At 45.1% G+C, this 17,498-nt stretch overlaps 2 protein-coding genes across 2 annotated transcripts in view; both read right to left on the bottom strand.

Annotated features, from left to right (window-relative positions):
• The window catches only part of LOC142259249 (uncharacterized), a 216,046-nt gene that overhangs the window by 11,805 nt on the left and 186,743 nt on the right, over positions 1-17,498 (bottom strand).
• Positions 841-6,415, bottom strand: LOC142259231 (uncharacterized). The gene is made up of 6 exons (XM_075331720.1): positions 6,281-6,415; positions 5,972-6,151; positions 5,767-5,890; positions 5,590-5,687; positions 1,180-1,329; positions 841-1,050 (listed from the first exon to the last, which is right to left on the bottom strand). The coding sequence occupies exons 1-6, from the start codon at positions 6,356-6,358 to the stop codon at positions 841-843; spliced, it is 840 nt and encodes a 279-aa protein (XP_075187835.1). The 5' UTR covers positions 6,359-6,415.

The following is a 17,498-nucleotide window of genomic DNA, read 5'->3' as shown; positions in this document are numbered from 1 at the left end:
GGGGCCGCTAGGAAAATGGGGGCCCTGTAAAATTGTCCTGTTTGCTCTCCCTTTCCCCTAATGCCGAATCACCATGCCAGCCTGTCTTCTATTCAGTTCTTTTAGACTCATGCAATTAAGAGACCTTTGCTTACATCATGTCACATGACTTCATCAAAGGTCCTTAAACAATCAACTTCCGAATGCAACTGATAAGGTCCTTAAGAAAGTGGGTTCCTGAGAAATTGCACAGTTTGATTCCTCCTAACACTAGCCCTGACTGTAACCAGGGCTTATTTTTAGGGAAACAGAGTATTCATGAACCCTCTGCAGGTATTTGAGTTGCCTTCATAACAACATAGAGAAGGCACTAGAAACAAACAGAAGAAGCAGAAGCAAAGAAAATACAGCTGAAAAAACCCACAGCAGAAAGTCTAAAAATGTAAACACAAAATTAGTGCAGAAAGTACATGAGTAGATATCTCTTACTGGATAGAGCTGGAGGAAACACATCCTGAGGAACATCGGGATCTTCCTGTTTACAGTCCTGTGGGAGAAGAGGACGGGGACATCTCTCTGGTGTTGTCCTCTTACTGGATAGAACTGGATGAGACACATACATGGACTGAATTCATTCCTTACATACAGATAATTATAGGCCGTGTGTATTTAGTCCTGTCTATTACCTGGTGATGTGAGGGGCTGGGGATCCTCCATCATGACGTCCTTGTACAGATCTTTGTGTCCTTCTAAATACTCCCACTCCTCCATGGAGAAATAGACGGTGACGTCCTGACACCTTATAGGAACCTGACACATACAATGATACCGTCACCCCCGATCCCTTCATAGTGTTACTGTCTAATGTCCCAGCATTCCCAGCAGTGTCACCTCTCCAGTCAGCAGCTCAATCATCTTGTAGGTAGGTTCTAGGATCTTCTGGTCATTGATGTCCTCATGAATCGGTGGGTGAGGTGGAGGCCCCGTGATTGGGCTCAGGGGTCTTCCCCATCCCTCAGCTACAGGGGCCTGACAGCACTCACTAGAGGTCTTCTTCACTACTGTGTAATCCTGGTTATGGAGAGACACAGTAATAAATCTCACTCCAGACATTTCCAGAGTCCTCACCTCTCCAGTTCTGTCCATCTGTTATTCCCATAGATAAGAATGATGTAATGTGACGTCATCAGAATCTCTCACCTCTCCAGTAAGCCGGAAGAGGATCTCTAGGGTGAGGTGCAATATCCTCTCCGCCATCTTGTCCCTGTCCATATCCATCCTTGATGGGGCAATCAGGAGAATTCTCTTATATAGAGGATCTCCACTGAGAGGATTTGATATTGTAGGGACCTGAATGGGGAGAAGGTGATGATGTGAAATCATAAAGAATCCTGTATAGTAATATAATTACTGGAGACTTTATATCCGATCACTGGCTGCAGAAATAACGCTAACATGTATGACATGAAGAAGAAGACAATTCATGGTTTTGGGGCTGCAGTAACCGAAATGAAGAACCTCGATCCAATAATATTACGAAGCAGCTTTTCTTCCACATGTATGGCACGTTACTATTTTATAATATTAATCTGTTGGTTTTTGTTCTTTGTATGTTTGCAGGAGTTTAGATTTCCAGATTTTGTTGGCTGATTTTTAAACGACAATTTTTTTAAATAGTTACTGTAGAACAGTGACACAGAAGAAGATGTGGGTGTGCGGGAGGACGACAAAACCAACCAGTGCCAGGAAGCTGCTGCCAAGGTAGATAAAATAATAGGATGCAGTGAACGAGGCACAGATTCTCCGTACAAGAACAGTTTTGCCTCTATACAAGTCACTAGTGCGGCCACACTTACAATATTCTGCACAATTTCGGGCTCCAGTGAATGAGGAGGACATAACTGAACTAGAGCGGGTGCAGAGAAGAGCGACCATTACAGGAATGGAAGGTCTGCACTAGGAGGACAGGTTAGCAAGCCTGGGGTTATTCATTTTGGAAACACAAAGGCCAGGAGGTGATTTTATGTACAAGTATATCAGGGGCATTGCTGAGATATTTCTAATGAGCTTTCAACTGAGGCCTGCAATGATGACAAGGAAGTTCAGTCATAATCACAGATGGGGATTCTCTACTGTAAAAGCAGTGAGAATATGGAACTCTCTGACACATGATGTGATAATTCTTGATAGACTACAAAAATTCAAGGTGGGCTTGGATGCCTTCCGTACAAAGTATATTATGGCAGGTTATCAGTACTAGATATTGTGATGGGACATTGATCCAGGGAACTAGTCTGATATTTTTAGAGTCATGAAGGAATTTTGCCCCTTGAAAACGTATTCACACCCCCGGAACGTTTCCACTTATTTTCACGTTACTCCCACAAAACGTAAATTTATTTTATTAGGATTTTATGCGATGTACCAGCATTAAGTAACAAGTATTTGTGAAGTGTAAAGGAAATGATAGATGGTTTTCTAAATATTTAAAAATATAAATCTGAATATTGTGATGTGCATTTGTATTAAGCCCCTTGTAGTATGATGCCCCTGAGTGACCAATTGCTTCCAGAAGTCACATAATTAGTAAATTGAGTCCCCTGTATAATTTATTCTCAGTATAACTACAGCTGTTTTGTGAAGATTTCATGAGTTTTGTTTAAGAACATTAGGGATCAAACAGCATCTTGAAAGCCAAGAAACCCACCAGACAGGTCAGGGATAAAGTTGTGGAGAAGAGTAAAGCAGGGTTCAGTTATAAAAAAAAATAGCCAAAGCTCTGAACATCCCACTAAGCACTTTTCAATCCATCATCCAAAAATAGCAGGAGTATAAAGTGGTGACATGAGGGTCAATGGGTACGGTCGTCTGCTGGCCTGGCTGTTTTCAGAAAGACTGCTCGGACCAGGGCTCATCACACCGAATGCCCGCACTCCTTCCTTGTGGGCAGAACATTACTCAGACAAAACAGGGTGAGGGAACCACACCTTGGTGAGACATTATTAGTTCACCAACAGGCAAACACGTATCGTACATTTCCAGCAAGATCACAAGATGGTACAAACGACAGAGTCTCACCCATCAATTGGCTCACAAGGGTTTAGAATATTTGTGGCTTTGGGGCTTCAGGGCCAACTATTCCAATCAGCGGCACTTCGCTTTTGATGAGCACCCACTGAGAGGAGATAGCAGCAAGCTATAAACCTGACTGAGCACAGCAAGAAGTGTATCCAGGCAACTAAATTGTCCTCACCTGGGTTCGCCAAGCAAATATGTGGGCTCAGCATTAAGCAGGGAAGCAAATCTGTGACCCTCCAGGTGAAACCGTGGCTCCTATGCTGAAGTCTTGCAAAATGAATGTGGTAACAGGAGCAAAGCCTTTTTGATATCCCTCAGTTCTCATTTCAGGTTTTTGTGTATTACAGGATTGGTAGGAAATGGCTGTTCTCTCACTGGTTCAGTTCAATCTGACTGCATAATATTCCTCTAGTTGATGTAGTCAAAGAGGCTGAGGCAATCAACATTTAACAGACAATAGGGCTCTGGTCAGTCTGACGTGAAACAATGGCTAACTTCTCTTAATTTGCCAATCGAAGGCACAATACATCTGACCTAATTAAGAACAGTTCTCTCCTCACACAAGAGGCCAGATGCGGAGTTGTCACACATAGCACAACTGAAAAAGTACTGCACGTACCGGAGACACGGGCACACGTAGACCCATTAAAGTCAATGGGTCTGCGCACACGTGCGTGTTTTGCCATGGAACGTGTGGAGCATACGCGTGTCCGTGTGTTCCACACGTAGATATGTCCACGTTTTCTCCGGCATCACGGGTGTCATACGGCCCGCATACGGACCACACGGATGTAGTGTGGATGCGGTCCCGTGTGAAAACGTGCCGGAGAAAACTCACGTGTCAGAGACAAAAATTAACAAATCTTTACTCACCTTCTCCAGCCCTCCTGTCTCTGCTGTCACTTGCTGCCGACCGCCGCTCATTATGCACATTTAATATTCACTTCACTCTGGCCAGAAGCAGCAGCAGCGGGGAGTCGGCAGGACCGGAGACTGAAGTTCAGCACCACGTACAGCTACGCCAGGGACAGGTGAGTTGAAAGTTCTCGTTCTCCGTGTGTTATCATGGATAACACACGGAGAACACACGTAGTGCCATAAACACGGCTCATGGAGGGAAAAACGCACCTTTGACACGTCCGTGAAACATGTCCGTGAAACACGTGCGTGATTTTCACGGACGTGTGAAGGGGGCCTGAGACAAAGCTGTTTTATAAAGTAGAAAGGGCAAAAAATGTCACCTCTAGATGTGCAAAGAGATTGGTAGCAGTAATTCTAGAGAAAGGTTTGTTCTGCAAAGTATTCACTCAAGGGGCTGAATACTAATGCACATCACAATTTTTATATTTCTTAAAATGTTTAGAAATTCATGTATAATTTCCTTTATACTCACAAATATTTGCAACTTTGTGTTGTTATCACATAAAACCCCAATAAAATCCACTTGTTTGTGGCTGTAATGTAAACAAACATGGAAAAGTTCACCGGGAGTGAATAGTTTTTTAAGGAAAGGTATGTTTACCTTCAACCTAAAAAATGATGAAATTTTATCAGAAATGTTCTCCAGTCCACACCCGAGATATTTTATGCATAGCAAATATTTTGGTGCAATCTTGCCGCCATTTAGGAACACGAGACATTTTGTACTAAAAAGTTACAAACACAGGTTAAAAGGGAAAAATACAAAGCGTTTCTATTGTGCGCAAAATTCATCATCCACTTGCTCCATTCTGAAGAATCTGGAACAAAAAACATTAATTAAGACGAGAAGATAAAAAAAAGTGACTTAGAAAAAACCCAACAGAATTGATGAGTTGGATGTAAGTTTTGTGGTATGGAACCCGTTATACCGGCAGACGGGATGTGACCGGAGGCAGAAATATTCAGAGAAGGGAAAGATTTTACACTTTGTAGATAAATCCTCTCTTCCCGGGATGTAACGGCCTCTAATGCCAGGATCACACGGCCGGATAAAGAATCATCACAGCTTCATCCAGAAAACTAGGACAAGTCTTTTCTTATTTGTCGTCCATATACAATCCGGTATTTACAGCCGCTATTAATAATTTACAAGACCATTTACAGCTTCCTCCATTACAGAACTGCAATGTACCCGTAACACAATGTCTGCTGTATGGTGGAGCTGGTGGGAATCTGATGGTTTGTGCAGACACAGACCTGAATGGACGAGTCTCCTCCGATTTACGGAAGGCACTAGAGGATGCTGGGATTATTCTCACGCAGATTCTGTCAGTGAGAAAGAAAATCCCCATCTGCACCGCCACATCCAATAACAATGGTCTGAGGGCGAGACGTTGTGTTATTTTATGGACAGCTCTGAAAATACAGTAGTGTGAACGAGGACTAAAAGGAATCATCAAAGCTCTTATCTCCTAATCCTGCCATCTCCACCGCCCCCATTACACAAGTATAACACATATAATACCGGAGGATAAAACAAGACTGAGCACAAGACCTTCACAGCCGTCTACACATCATAGGGAGATTTCATGGCACCTTCTCTCCATCTACCTGATGATCCTGAGGAACATCGGGATCTTCTTGTTTACAGTCCTGTGGGAGAAGAGGACGGGGACATCTCTCTGGTGTTGTCCTCTTACTGGATAGAACTGGAGGAGACACATACAGGGACTGCATTCATTCCTTACATACAGATAATTATAGGCCGTGTGTATTTAGTCCTATTACCTGGTGATGTGAGGGGCTGGGGAACCTCCATCATGACGTCCTTGTACAGATCTTTGTGTCCTTCTAAATACTCCCATTCCTCCATGGAGAAATAGACGGTGACGTCCTGACACCTTATAGGAACCTGACACATACAATGATACCGTCACCCCCGATCCCTTCATAGCGTTACTGTATAATGTCCCAGCATTCCCAGCAGTGTCACCTCTCCAGTCAGCAGCTCAATCATCTTGTAGGTGAGTTCTAGGATCTTCTGGTCATTGATGTCCTCATGTATCGGGGGGTGAGGTGGAGGCCCCGTGATTGGGCTCAGGGGTCTTCCCCATCCCTCAGACACAGGGGCCTGACAGTGCTCACTAGAGGTCTTCTTCACTACTGTGTAATCCTGGTTATGGAGAGAAACAGTAATAAATCTCACTCCAGACATTTCCAGAGTCCTCACCTCTCCAGTTCTGTCCATCTGTTATTCCCATAGATAAGAATGGTGTAATGTGACGTCATCAGAATCTCTCACCTCTCCAGTAAGCCGGAAGAGGATCTCTAGGGTGAGGTGTAATATCCTCTCCACCATCTTGTCCCTGTCCATATCCATCTTGGATAGGAAATTTTCTTAAACAGAATAAAATCACTTAGAGGATCCGATATTATAAAGACCTGAATGGGAAGGAGATGAGCCGATATGTAAAATTAATGGACATAAGGGAGGAAGATATCACTTGGGTACTAAAAAATATTCAACATGAAATGTGCTATGTAAATAGTACAACTGTAAAAGTAGCACATTATCGTTATAAAAAAACAATCCTTCATACAACAATGTGAACGGAAAAATGAAAAAGAGTAATTGCTCCCGGAATAAGAGTAGGAAAATACAAAAGTGCAAAAATAAATAATTTCCCAGTTTTTCGGGTAAGAACAGGGCAATGGAATTAGGATTCGATGTATTCTTGTTTCTAACGGAAGAAGAGGGGCCACACATGGCGTACGGATCTGTGCACTCGCTGACGCGCACAATTTATCACCCATTTCTTGTATGAAGGCAGCAAAAGAGTGAAAATCATCCAAATTACAAAATGTGCCCACATTATATTTCACTCCGAGACTAGAAAAATTATGCAAATACTAAAGTTTAGATATTAACTGGTTTCGGAGCTTGTAGACTTTAACCCCTTAATGACCGCGGGTAGTAAAATTATGTTTTAGTGGTCATAGTGTTAATCCCCTACCGCTGCTGCCGGCAAACAATAAAGAAATAAAGTGTACACCGCCCCCCAGTATCGGAAAATTTCTGTGGTTTCAGCTACCAAGGGTAGCTCAGACCCTGGAGATCATGATTCGGGCCGGAAAAAAATGATTTATCTCCCACCTGGCATGATCAATCATATCAGACGGGAGATAAGTCACCTACCCCGGTCCAAAGGGCCCCCAGTCCCATGCCCCACCTGATCATCTAAAATGGCCAGAGCACAGGATGCACTCATCCTCATCCTCTGAGTTCTGTCGTATCTGACATGTCAGATGTGACATCAAAGTTCTCCCCAGGTCCAGCCAGGTCACCCGTGAATCCCCGGTCTTGCGTTACCTTCTGCAGAGACGATCCCCCACAATCCCTCCTCTTCCTTCTCAGAAGATCCTGGCCACATGTGCAGAGTGGCTCTCAGATGGCACCCTGCTAGTAGTGACACTGAGCTTACTGCACCTCACACTGCCGTGCTGTGGACCCGGGGAGTGTGAGTGCAGTATCACTGCACCCACACTCCTCACATGAAGGGTTTGCACTTCCAGAAAATGGGAGATATGTTCTCTGAGTGTGCCACCCATATTCTAGAAGGTCCAAAGTCGTTGTATGACCTCCAAATTGGATTACGGCAGACCGTTTTTTTTTTCTTTTTAATAAATTAGTGAAAGAGGGAATGTGTTGGGGAGTGTTTTTTTTAAATAATTTTTTTTGTCTTTTTTTTTATTTCCCCATTTGCCATCGCACCAGGGCAATATAAGAGCCGGGGCGAAGTGCCAGGATTTGCGCGTTTAATGGATGCGCCACTTCTGGGTGGCTGCAGCCTGCTATTTTTAGGCCGGGATGGGCCAAATAACCATGGTTCTTTCCACCCTGAGAATACCAGACCACAGCTGTCCATTTTACCTTGGCTGGAAATCAAATTTGGGGTGTCTTGGTGTGATATTGTGGGTTATGTACTATTTTGTGTGGGTTCATGTTTTGGGCGTGGTGGTCTGTCTATTCGATATATTGTTTGTCATGTTAAGTCAGGTTATATCCCCTTGAAGTGCTTCTGTGCCTAGGTCTGGGGGAGGGGGCCTGGAATCCACCAAAACTCTCTGTTTATCTGAGAGATTAGTGATTCTGGGTGAGACTTAGGGTACCGTGTCACTAAACGACGCACCAACGATCCCACCAGCGATACGACCTGGCAGGGATCGTTGGTGCGTCGCTACATGGTCACTGGTGCGCTGTCAATCAGGCATATCTCACCAGCGACCAGCCACCAGCGACTCTGCGCTTGGTAACCAGGGTAAATATCGGGTAACTAAGCAAAGTGCATTGCTTGGTTACCCGATATTTACCCTGGTTACCAGCGTACACCGCTTAGTGCTGGCTCCCTGCACACATAGCCAGGGTACACATCGGGTTACTAGGCAAAGCGCTTTGCTTAGTTACCCGAAATTTACCCTGGCTACGTGTGCAGGGAGCCAGCGCTAAGTGGTGTACACTGGTAACCAGAATAACTATCGGGTAACTAAGCGAAGTGCTTAGCTTGGTTACCCGATATTTACCCTGGGTACCAGTGTACACCGCTTAGTGCTGGCTCCCTGTATACGTGGCTAGGGTACACATCGGGTTACTAAGCAAAGCACTTTGCCTAATTACCCGATATTTACCCTGGCTACATGTACAAGGAGCCAGCGCTAAGTGGTGTACGCTGGTAACCAGGGTAAGTATCGGGTAACCAAGCAAAGCGCTTTGCTTAGTTACCCGATATTTACCCTGGTTACCAGCATACGCTGCTTACACAGAGTCGGTGCTCGTTGGTCTCCCGCCGTCAAACACGCCGATGTGTGCTGCACAGTGGGAGACCAACAAGCAAAAAAATGAACCAGAACAGTGTGTAACGATCAGCGATTTCACAGCAGGGGCCAGGTCGTTGCTTAGTGTCACACACAGCAAGATCGCTGATGAGGTCACTGGTACGTCACAAAACCTGTGACTCAGCAGCGATCTCGCTATGTGAGAAGTACCCCTTACAAGAGAGAAGAAACAAGATTGAACCTCTGAGGGAGACGCTGAGGCTGTGGCCAGCACCCCAAAGACACTGTGAGAAACCTCGATTTCCCAGGAGAAGGACTGCTGGAGGAGTGTGACTGAACTCCGGGACATTTATGCCATTTCTGGACTAGTTTTACGCTCCGTGTGGTGGATTATTTGATGGTCATTCTATATTGCATGGAATAAATATGCTTTGGATTGTTCACTCATCTCCCGCTGTTAATTGTGTGATATGGGAGAGGGACCCCTTCACAGGGGGACCCCACTTTTTTTTTAATTATGTATACATTTAAAAAAAACAGCATGGGGAGACCTTCATTTTGGAATACCAGCCAAGGTGAAGCTGCCAGCTGTGGTCTGCAGCCGTCTGCTTTACCCTAGCTGATTTTTTTTTTTTTTAATTATTTTTTTTTTTTTTGGGGGGGGGGGGGGGGCTAAATACAAGGTTAAACACAATTTAGTGCGCCATGAAAGTTACTAAAGGGTGCCAGCTTAGAATATGCGGGGGGGGGGAGGGGGGTAGGACATCATATATGTGTTTGACATCTATTTATCTAGCCATCTATCCATCCATCCATCCTAGCTTATTAGGTTATGTGCCCACGACAAGGATTTGCAGCGGTTTGGACGCAGAGTGTTTTGACTGCGATGTTGTGCAGTACAAGCTCAGTAGCGGGATGTTTAGAAATCTCCTGCCCACTGTGCTGCTTTTTTCTGCAGCATAAACTAATCAGCGGCGCGGCTTCCTGAGACGCAGGATGTCAGTTTATGCTGTGGAGATGAGAGTGTTCTTCGCAGGGAGAATAAAGTCCGCAGTGGCCTGAACCTGGATTGTGGGCACGGGCAGCTGCATTCTCATGTGGACAACACTGGCATCTGCGCAGAAGGGCTGACACTGCGTCCTAGATACAGTGTCGCCGGATTGTGGGCACACAGCCTAAAAGTGAGAAATTTGTCACTACAGCAACATTTTTGTGAACTACCTGTGGAGTCAAAATGCTCAGTGTAACCCTGAATAAACTTTTTGAGTGGTCTAGTGTCCAAAATGGGGTCCCTTGTGGGGGGTTTCTGCTGTATAGGTACCTTAGGAGCCTTGCAAATGCAACATGGTGCCCGCCATTTATTTCAACTTTTCCAAAATTCACATGGTGTTCCTTCCGTTCTGAGCCCTCCCTCAACTGTTGTGTGCACTTTTTGGTGTTTCCTCTTGAAAAAGTGAGAAATTTGGTGCTAAAGCAACATTTTTGTTAAAAAAAAAATGAACGTTTTCAATATGATGACCTAAGGTAATCAAATTTTGTTAAGTACCCGTGGGTTCAAAATGATCAATGTATCCCTGGATAAAATTCATGAGGGTCTAGTTTCCAAGATGGGATCACTTGTGGGGGAGGTTCACTGTTTAGGCATCTTAGGGGCTCTCTAAACATGACATGGCATTTGCTAATGATTCCTGCTAATTTTACAGTCAAATGGCGCTCCTTCCCTTCCGCGAGCAGCCATGCGACCAAACAGTTGATTTCCACCACATATGAGGTATCTGTGTACTCAGGAGAATCTGCACAAAACATTTTATGGTGTATTTTTTTCTGTTACCCTTGTGAATAAAAGCTATCTGGTTAGAGTAACAATTTTGTGGTAAAATTATATATTTTTTTTTTTATTTTCACGGCTCAATGTTATAAAATTCTGTGAAGCCTCCGGGGGTTCCAGGTGCTCACCAAACATCTAGAGAAATTTCTTGAGGGGTCGAGATTCCAAACTGGGGTCACTTGTGGGGGGTTCTGCTGTTTAGGTACCTTAGGAGCCCTACAAATGCTACATGGTGCCCGCAATATATTTCAGCCAAATTTCCTTAACAAAATTCAAATATTGCTCCTTCTGTTCCGGCTCCTCCCATTTGTCCAAACAGAGGTTTCTGACCACATGTCGGAAATCACCACGCTCATAAGAAAGCGGGGAACAAACCGTGGGGTCCACTTTTTGGCGTTACCTCTCGAAACCTGTCAAAGTGACACAGGTCAGAATTGTAGAAAATGGCCGAGTCATGAAGTACAAAACTGGCTCCGTCCTTAAGTGGTTAAACTGAATGTAAATGAGCCAGTCAGGAATAGCGGGAAACTGGTCCTGAACTGGTTAAAGGTGAAAATAGCTGAGACATGAAGGGGTTAATGATAATGATGACCCCAAAAAAACAGACCCTGCACCTACCTCCACCTGCAGAGCCGCACACTAGATATATAATACCCTGCACCTACCTCCTCCTGCAGAGCCGCACACTAGATATATAATAACCTGCACCTACCTCCACCTGCAGAGCCGCACACTAGATATATAATACCCTGCACCTACCTCCACCTGCAGAGCCGCACACTAGATATATAATACCCTGCACCTACCTCCACCTGCAGAGCCGCACACTAGATATATAATACCCTGCACCTACCTCCACCTGCAGAGCCGCACACTAGATATATAATACCCTGCACCTACCTCCACCTGCAGAGCCGCACACTAGATATATAATACCCTGCACCTACCTCCACCTGCAGAGCCGCACACCAGATATATAATACCCTGCACCTACCTCCACCTGCAGAGCCGCACACTAGATATATAATACCCTGCACCTACCTCCACCTGCAGAGCCGCACACTAGATATATAATACCCTGCACCTACCTCCACCTGCAGAGCCGCACACTAGATATATAATACGCCATCGTACGCAAACCTCTTCCTGGGCTACTGGGAGAGGGAGGTTTTCGGCGGTGGCGTGCGGGCTAGCTCCCATGTGCAGTGCTGGCTCCGCTACATTGATGACATTTTTGTCATCTGGGGGGGGAACCACCTCGGAGCTTGAGGACTTTGTGCGTCACTTGAACTCCAACTCTTTTAACATCTACCTCACTTTCCATGCTGACCCTGTTAAGGTGGACTTTTTGGATATTAATATATCCATTGCGGACCAGCGCTTGTTGTCTACCGACATTTATCGCAAGCCCTCCTCTGTTAATGCCCTTCACGCATCCTCCGGTCATCCTAAGTCCACTATCAATGCCATCCCGACAGGACAATTCATCCGTCTTAAACGGATTTGTTCTGACACGGGGGTATTTGAGGAGCGTGCCAATGAGATGCGTGACAGGTTTAGGGCGAGGGGGTATAGCACAAGATCTATTAAAAAGGCTTACAAACATGCACGGTCTGCCCCACGAGACCAGCTCCTTTTGAGATTCAATCCCAATACGACACGCTCTACTGAACCCCAGATCCGTTTCGTGTCATCATTTAACCGGCAGTGGGAACACATCAGAGGAATTTTTTCTAAACACTGGCCTGTTTTATAAACAGAGCCAGCCCTGAGAAACGCTCTGCCCGAACGCCCTCTTATGACGGCTCGTCGTGGCCGTAGTTTACGCGATATGCTGGTCCACAGCCACTACGTAAGGCACAACAAATTACCTTTTCCTACAGGGCGGCCCTTAGTTGGCTCGTTCCCCTGTGGAACATGCATTGCATGCCGCCACGGGAATATTATTCGGGCAACATCCTTCATGTCCTCTAGTGGTTCCAGGACATTTGACATCCGACATTATATCTCGTGCAACAGCACTGGCATAATTTATTATGCCACATGTGAATGCAACTTGATATATGTCGGGCTTACTAGCCGGGAACTCAGAGTCCGGACCAGGGAACATGTAAGGGATATAATTGCCGCTAAACAAGTTAAACTTGAGGATGCCGACACTCTTAAAACTATCCCCCGCCACTTTCGGCTGCACCATCGGTCGGACCCGTCAGGTTTTAAGGTGAGGGGGATCGATCAGGTGCACCTCGGATTGAGGGGCGGTGATATACATAAGATGCTGGCAAGGGCTGAGTGCCGGTGGATCTTTCTGCTTGAGTCGGTGGTACCCAATGGACTTAACGAAAGACAAACTTTTGCGTCATATTTATAGACCAGCATGTCTCTCCTTTGCGGTTTGTGATAATTTCTGGTAATAGTTGGTTGCAAATCCCATGTGTTGTTTATGCTCTTCTGAGTCTTCGGTTTTTTAATATTTTTATGCTCTAATTTTTAATTTCACCTTTTGTGTCTTTTACCTTTTTCACAGGTTACCCTTTTGTGTCTCTAATATACCTGCCGGATGTTTTCCATGATATTTCCCTGAAGTGACAGTAACCAGAACACTGAACACCTATTTGGACTACAGCAAATGGACTGTCCTATATATAAAAAAACTACTGGACTATTATTCCATCCATCTTTGTGTCCTACATTTTAATCTATGCAGATGTTCTCATTATGTACCTTGTTGGGATGTTCCAGATAAAATATATGCATGTGTAGCTATTGTATACTGTTACTGATACATGTGGTATATACACCAAGCATCCTAAATATGATTGGGTTGCCTTTGTTGATACTGACTTGCATTGTCTTGCAGGTTTAGTGTGGCATATTCTAATTATAATCCTCAGCTACGATTATATGCGATGTTTTTTTCTGGGATTCCCATCTGTATACACTTGCCCTTACTCTTGCCAGCACTTAATATGGTTCCCGCGATCGCACTTCCTGGTTGCGAGATCGCGCATGCGCAGTAGGTGCGGCTCTCTTCCCGGCGTCCTCTGGGTTCTCTTGACGTCAATAAGGGATTTCTCCTCACCCAGATGACGCTCGAGTAGCCGCCCACGCTGGCGCGGCGCCTCTCCGCCCCACTGAACTGCGACAGGTGTCGGCAATCACATATGAGTCTGGCAGGTATATTAGACGTATTTTCTATCCTGTTGTCCACAGTCCCCTGAAGCAGTCACTAACGAAACACGTGTCGGGACCCCTCCCCTGTGTGTGCCTGCATGCTTTTTCTCCCATTACCTTGGTAAGCTCGGCACTGGCTGTTGGTCTTTTACTGTGATTGACTATTTGCTATGTGTAGCTGGTACACCTTTTTGTCCAGCTGGTACTTTCCTCAGATTGCACTATGTTGTCTACTCCATGTCAGCACTGACCACTCCAGTGAGCTTTAACTGACTTGTTTTGCTCTGATTTGCATGCATCCACATGCGGGGTTTCTTTCACCCTTTGTGTCTTTGTAAACCTATTTATTATATATTTACCTTGTACTGTAGTATTGCTTGTTCATTAAATGAATTTTTACTTGCACACTAGTGCATTTGACTATTTATTCATGATTATGAAGCATGTATGTACCCTGGCAACATGATTGACTTCTCCCCCCCTCTGTTTATAAATTGCCTTCAGAAGTCTTTGCCCCTTATTGTTGTTAAGATCCAGTTGCACTGTTCTATGGTTTTCATATATAATACCCTGCACCTACCTCCACCTGCAGAGCCGCACACTAGATATATAATACCCTGCACCTACCTCCACCTGCAGAGCCGCACACTAGATATATAATACCCTGCACCTACCTCCACCTGCAGAGCCGCACACTAGATATATAATACCCTGCACCTACCTCCACCTGCAGAGCCGCACACTAGATATATAATACCCTGCACCTACCTCCACCTGCAGAGCCGCACACTAGATATATAATTTTTTTTTTTTTTTTTTTATTTTTTTTTTTATAAAACCTTTCAGGTTAAGATAGAGTGTCCACCATAGCCCTGTGCTCCCATAGGAAGACAGCATATGGTCATGTCTTAATCATCATATAAGGTTTTCCTTTAATTCAGTGTCATCACAAAAGAAAAACCATAACTGTTACAAACTTATAACCATGAAATCCAAATACACAAATCACACAAATATCTGTTTCCACTTCAAAAACTTCCACATCCCCTCTGCATCCAGTCCTCTCTCCAAATCATACTTATAATAGAAATGCAATTTCTCTAAGATCATACTGACGCAATCAGTCACCTCAATCACCTCCTCCTTATACACATACAGATTTCTACAATTCCAGAGCACTTCCTTCACACAAGCCACAAATATCCACAACAATCTATCCTCCGTCCTGTTTAATTTACATAACCCAAACATAATAATCTTATAAGGCTATGTGCGCACTAGGCGTTTTTTTCACGCTGCGTTTTTATGTGCGTTTGTCTAAAAAACGCACCCGCGGCTAAAAAAACGCGGCAAAAACGCATGCGTTTTTGCCGCGATTTGGTGCGTTTTTTGCTGCGTTTTTGCTCACTGCGTTTTTAATCAGTGCACAATGCCATTAAAGATTGTTGATGAAAAAAAAAAAAAAAAAGGTCTGATGTCATTTCCTTCTTCAAAATGTTCATTGTATGCAGGAGAGCAGACAGCAGCTGCAGAACTACAAGTCTCAGCATCCTCCATTCACTAGTGTATGCAGGAGAGCAGACAGAAGCTGCAGAACTACAAGTCTCAGCATCCTCCATTCACTAGTGTATGCAGGAGAGCAGACAGCAACTGTAGAACTACAAGTCTCAGCATCCTCCATTCACTAGTGTATGCAGGAGAGCAGACAGCAGCTGCAGAACTACAAGTCTCAGCATCCTCCATTCACTAGTGTATGCAGGAGAGCAGGCAGCAGCTGCAGAACTACAAGGCTCAGCATCCTCCATTCACTAGTGTATGCAGGAGAGCAGACAGCAGCTGCAGAACTACAAGTCTCAGCATCCTCCATTCACTAGTGTATGCAGGAGAGCAGGCAGCAGCTGCAGAACTACAAGTCTCAGCATCCTCCATTCACTAGTGTATGCAGGAGAGCAGACAGCAGCTGCAGAACTACAAGTCTCAGCATCCTCCATTCACTAGTGTATGCAGGAGAGCAGGCAGCAGCTGCAGAACTACAAGGCTCAGCAGCCTCCATCCAGGACTGTATGCAGTTTTTTGCCCAAAAAGAAAAAAAAATGACATGGGCTTCGCCATATTTTTGTATGCTAGCCGGGTACAGCAGGCAGATACGGGCTGCCCCCAACCCCCAGCTGCCTATTTGTACCCGGCTGGGAACCAAAAATATAGAGAAGCCCTTTTTTTTTAATTATTTCATGAAATAATTAAAAAAAAAAAAATGACGTGGGCTTCGCCTAATTTTTGAGTCCAGCCGGGTACAACTAGGCAGCTGGGGATTGGAATCCACAGTGCAGGGTGCCCATGCTTTCTGGGCACCCCCACTGCGAATTGCAGTCCGCAGCCACCCCAGAAAATGGCGCTTTCATAGAAGCGCCATCTTCTGGCGCTGTATCCAACTCTTCTAGCTGCCCTGATGCCGGGTGGCTAGCTAGGTAATAATGGAGTTAGGGCTAGCTGTATATTATCAGCTAGCCCTAAGCCCGAAATTCATGGTGTCACGCCAATATTAGACATGGCCACTATGAATTTCTAGTAATGATAAAAAAAAAACACAACACACAGAAAAATATTTTTATTAGAAATAAAACACAACACAATTAGTGACTCCATCTTTATTGAAATAAACCCCCCTCCGCAGTAATCCTGGGTCAGGGTCCCGCGCCGTCCAATCAGGATCCAATATCATCTGATCGGTTTGCTGGAAGGCAAAGCGATCAGATGATGTGTCAGGATCAAGTGCCTGAATCCCATCACACATCAGCTGATTGTATAAAAGCCGATTATACAATCAGCTGATGCATCAGTAGAAAAAAAAAAAAAAATAATACTCACTTATGTGCTGTGGTGATTACAGGCAGCTCCTGGAGCGATCGATTGGACAGGAGTCTGATCCCGTCCGATCGCTGCAGCAGCTGCCGGTGATCAGCTGATGAAGTCCCCTGACGGCAGGATCAGCTGATAGCCGGCCGAAAAAGCCGGCGACACCGCGATCAGCTGATGCGTCAGGTGACTGCATCAGGTGATCAGCGCCAGGTCCTGCAAGCAAGGTCCTGCCCCGGGGAGACTGCACACAGCCAGAGCGGCGGGACCGGGAGGAGATGGGAGCGGGCATGGCACCGGGACCCTGCGGACAGGTGAGTATATGACATTTTTTTTTTCTACTGTTCACTTTGGTTTTCGACGCTGCCTCCACCTCCCGCCCAGACATGGCGCCGCACGGAGCTGACATGCACAGGACGGGAGGTGGAGGCAGCGGTGACGGTACCGGGAGGATTCATGCTTCTGTGTTTACCAACAGAAGGAATCCTCTTCCTGTACACGTCACTGTAGTGCCCACCCCTTGCGTTTATAGCTGCGTTTTTAGTCATAGAAACGCGGCTATATGCGTTATTCATTGCGTTTTTAACATCTCATTGAATTCAATGAGTGAAAAACGCAGTGGAAAACGCAGAAATAATTGACATGCTGCGTTTTTGTGGTCACCACAAAAACGCAGCTAAAAAAAAACGCTGTGTGAGGACAGCACTTCTGAAAACCCATTGACAATGCTGGGGAAGCAATGTCACTGCGTTTTCAGCACAAAAACGCGGTAAAAAACGCCGCTAAAAACGCGGCAAAAACGCCTAGTGCGCACATAGCCTAAGTCAGA

This window comes from Anomaloglossus baeobatrachus (genome assembly GCF_048569485.1).
Source record: "Anomaloglossus baeobatrachus isolate aAnoBae1 chromosome 5 unlocalized genomic scaffold, aAnoBae1.hap1 SUPER_5_unloc_4, whole genome shotgun sequence".
In the NCBI taxonomy this organism is placed as follows: Eukaryota; Metazoa; Chordata; class Amphibia; order Anura; family Aromobatidae; genus Anomaloglossus; species Anomaloglossus baeobatrachus.
The sequence above is the reverse complement of the archived record's forward strand: the minus strand, read 5'-3'. Positions and strand labels throughout refer to the sequence as shown.

Coding starts and splice junctions, on each gene's coding strand:
- LOC142259231 (XM_075331720.1), bottom strand. CDS start 6,358: ATGGATATGGACAGGGACAAGATGGTGGAGAGGATATTACACCTCACC. Junction 5,891..5,971: donor TTGAGCTGCTGACTGGAGAG/GTGACACTGCTG, acceptor TGTATGTGTCAG/GTTCCTATAAGGTGTCAGGA. Junction 1,051..1,179: donor TCTTCCGGCTTACTGGAGAG/GTGAGAGATTCT, acceptor CTCCATAACCAG/GATTACACAGTAGTGAAGAA.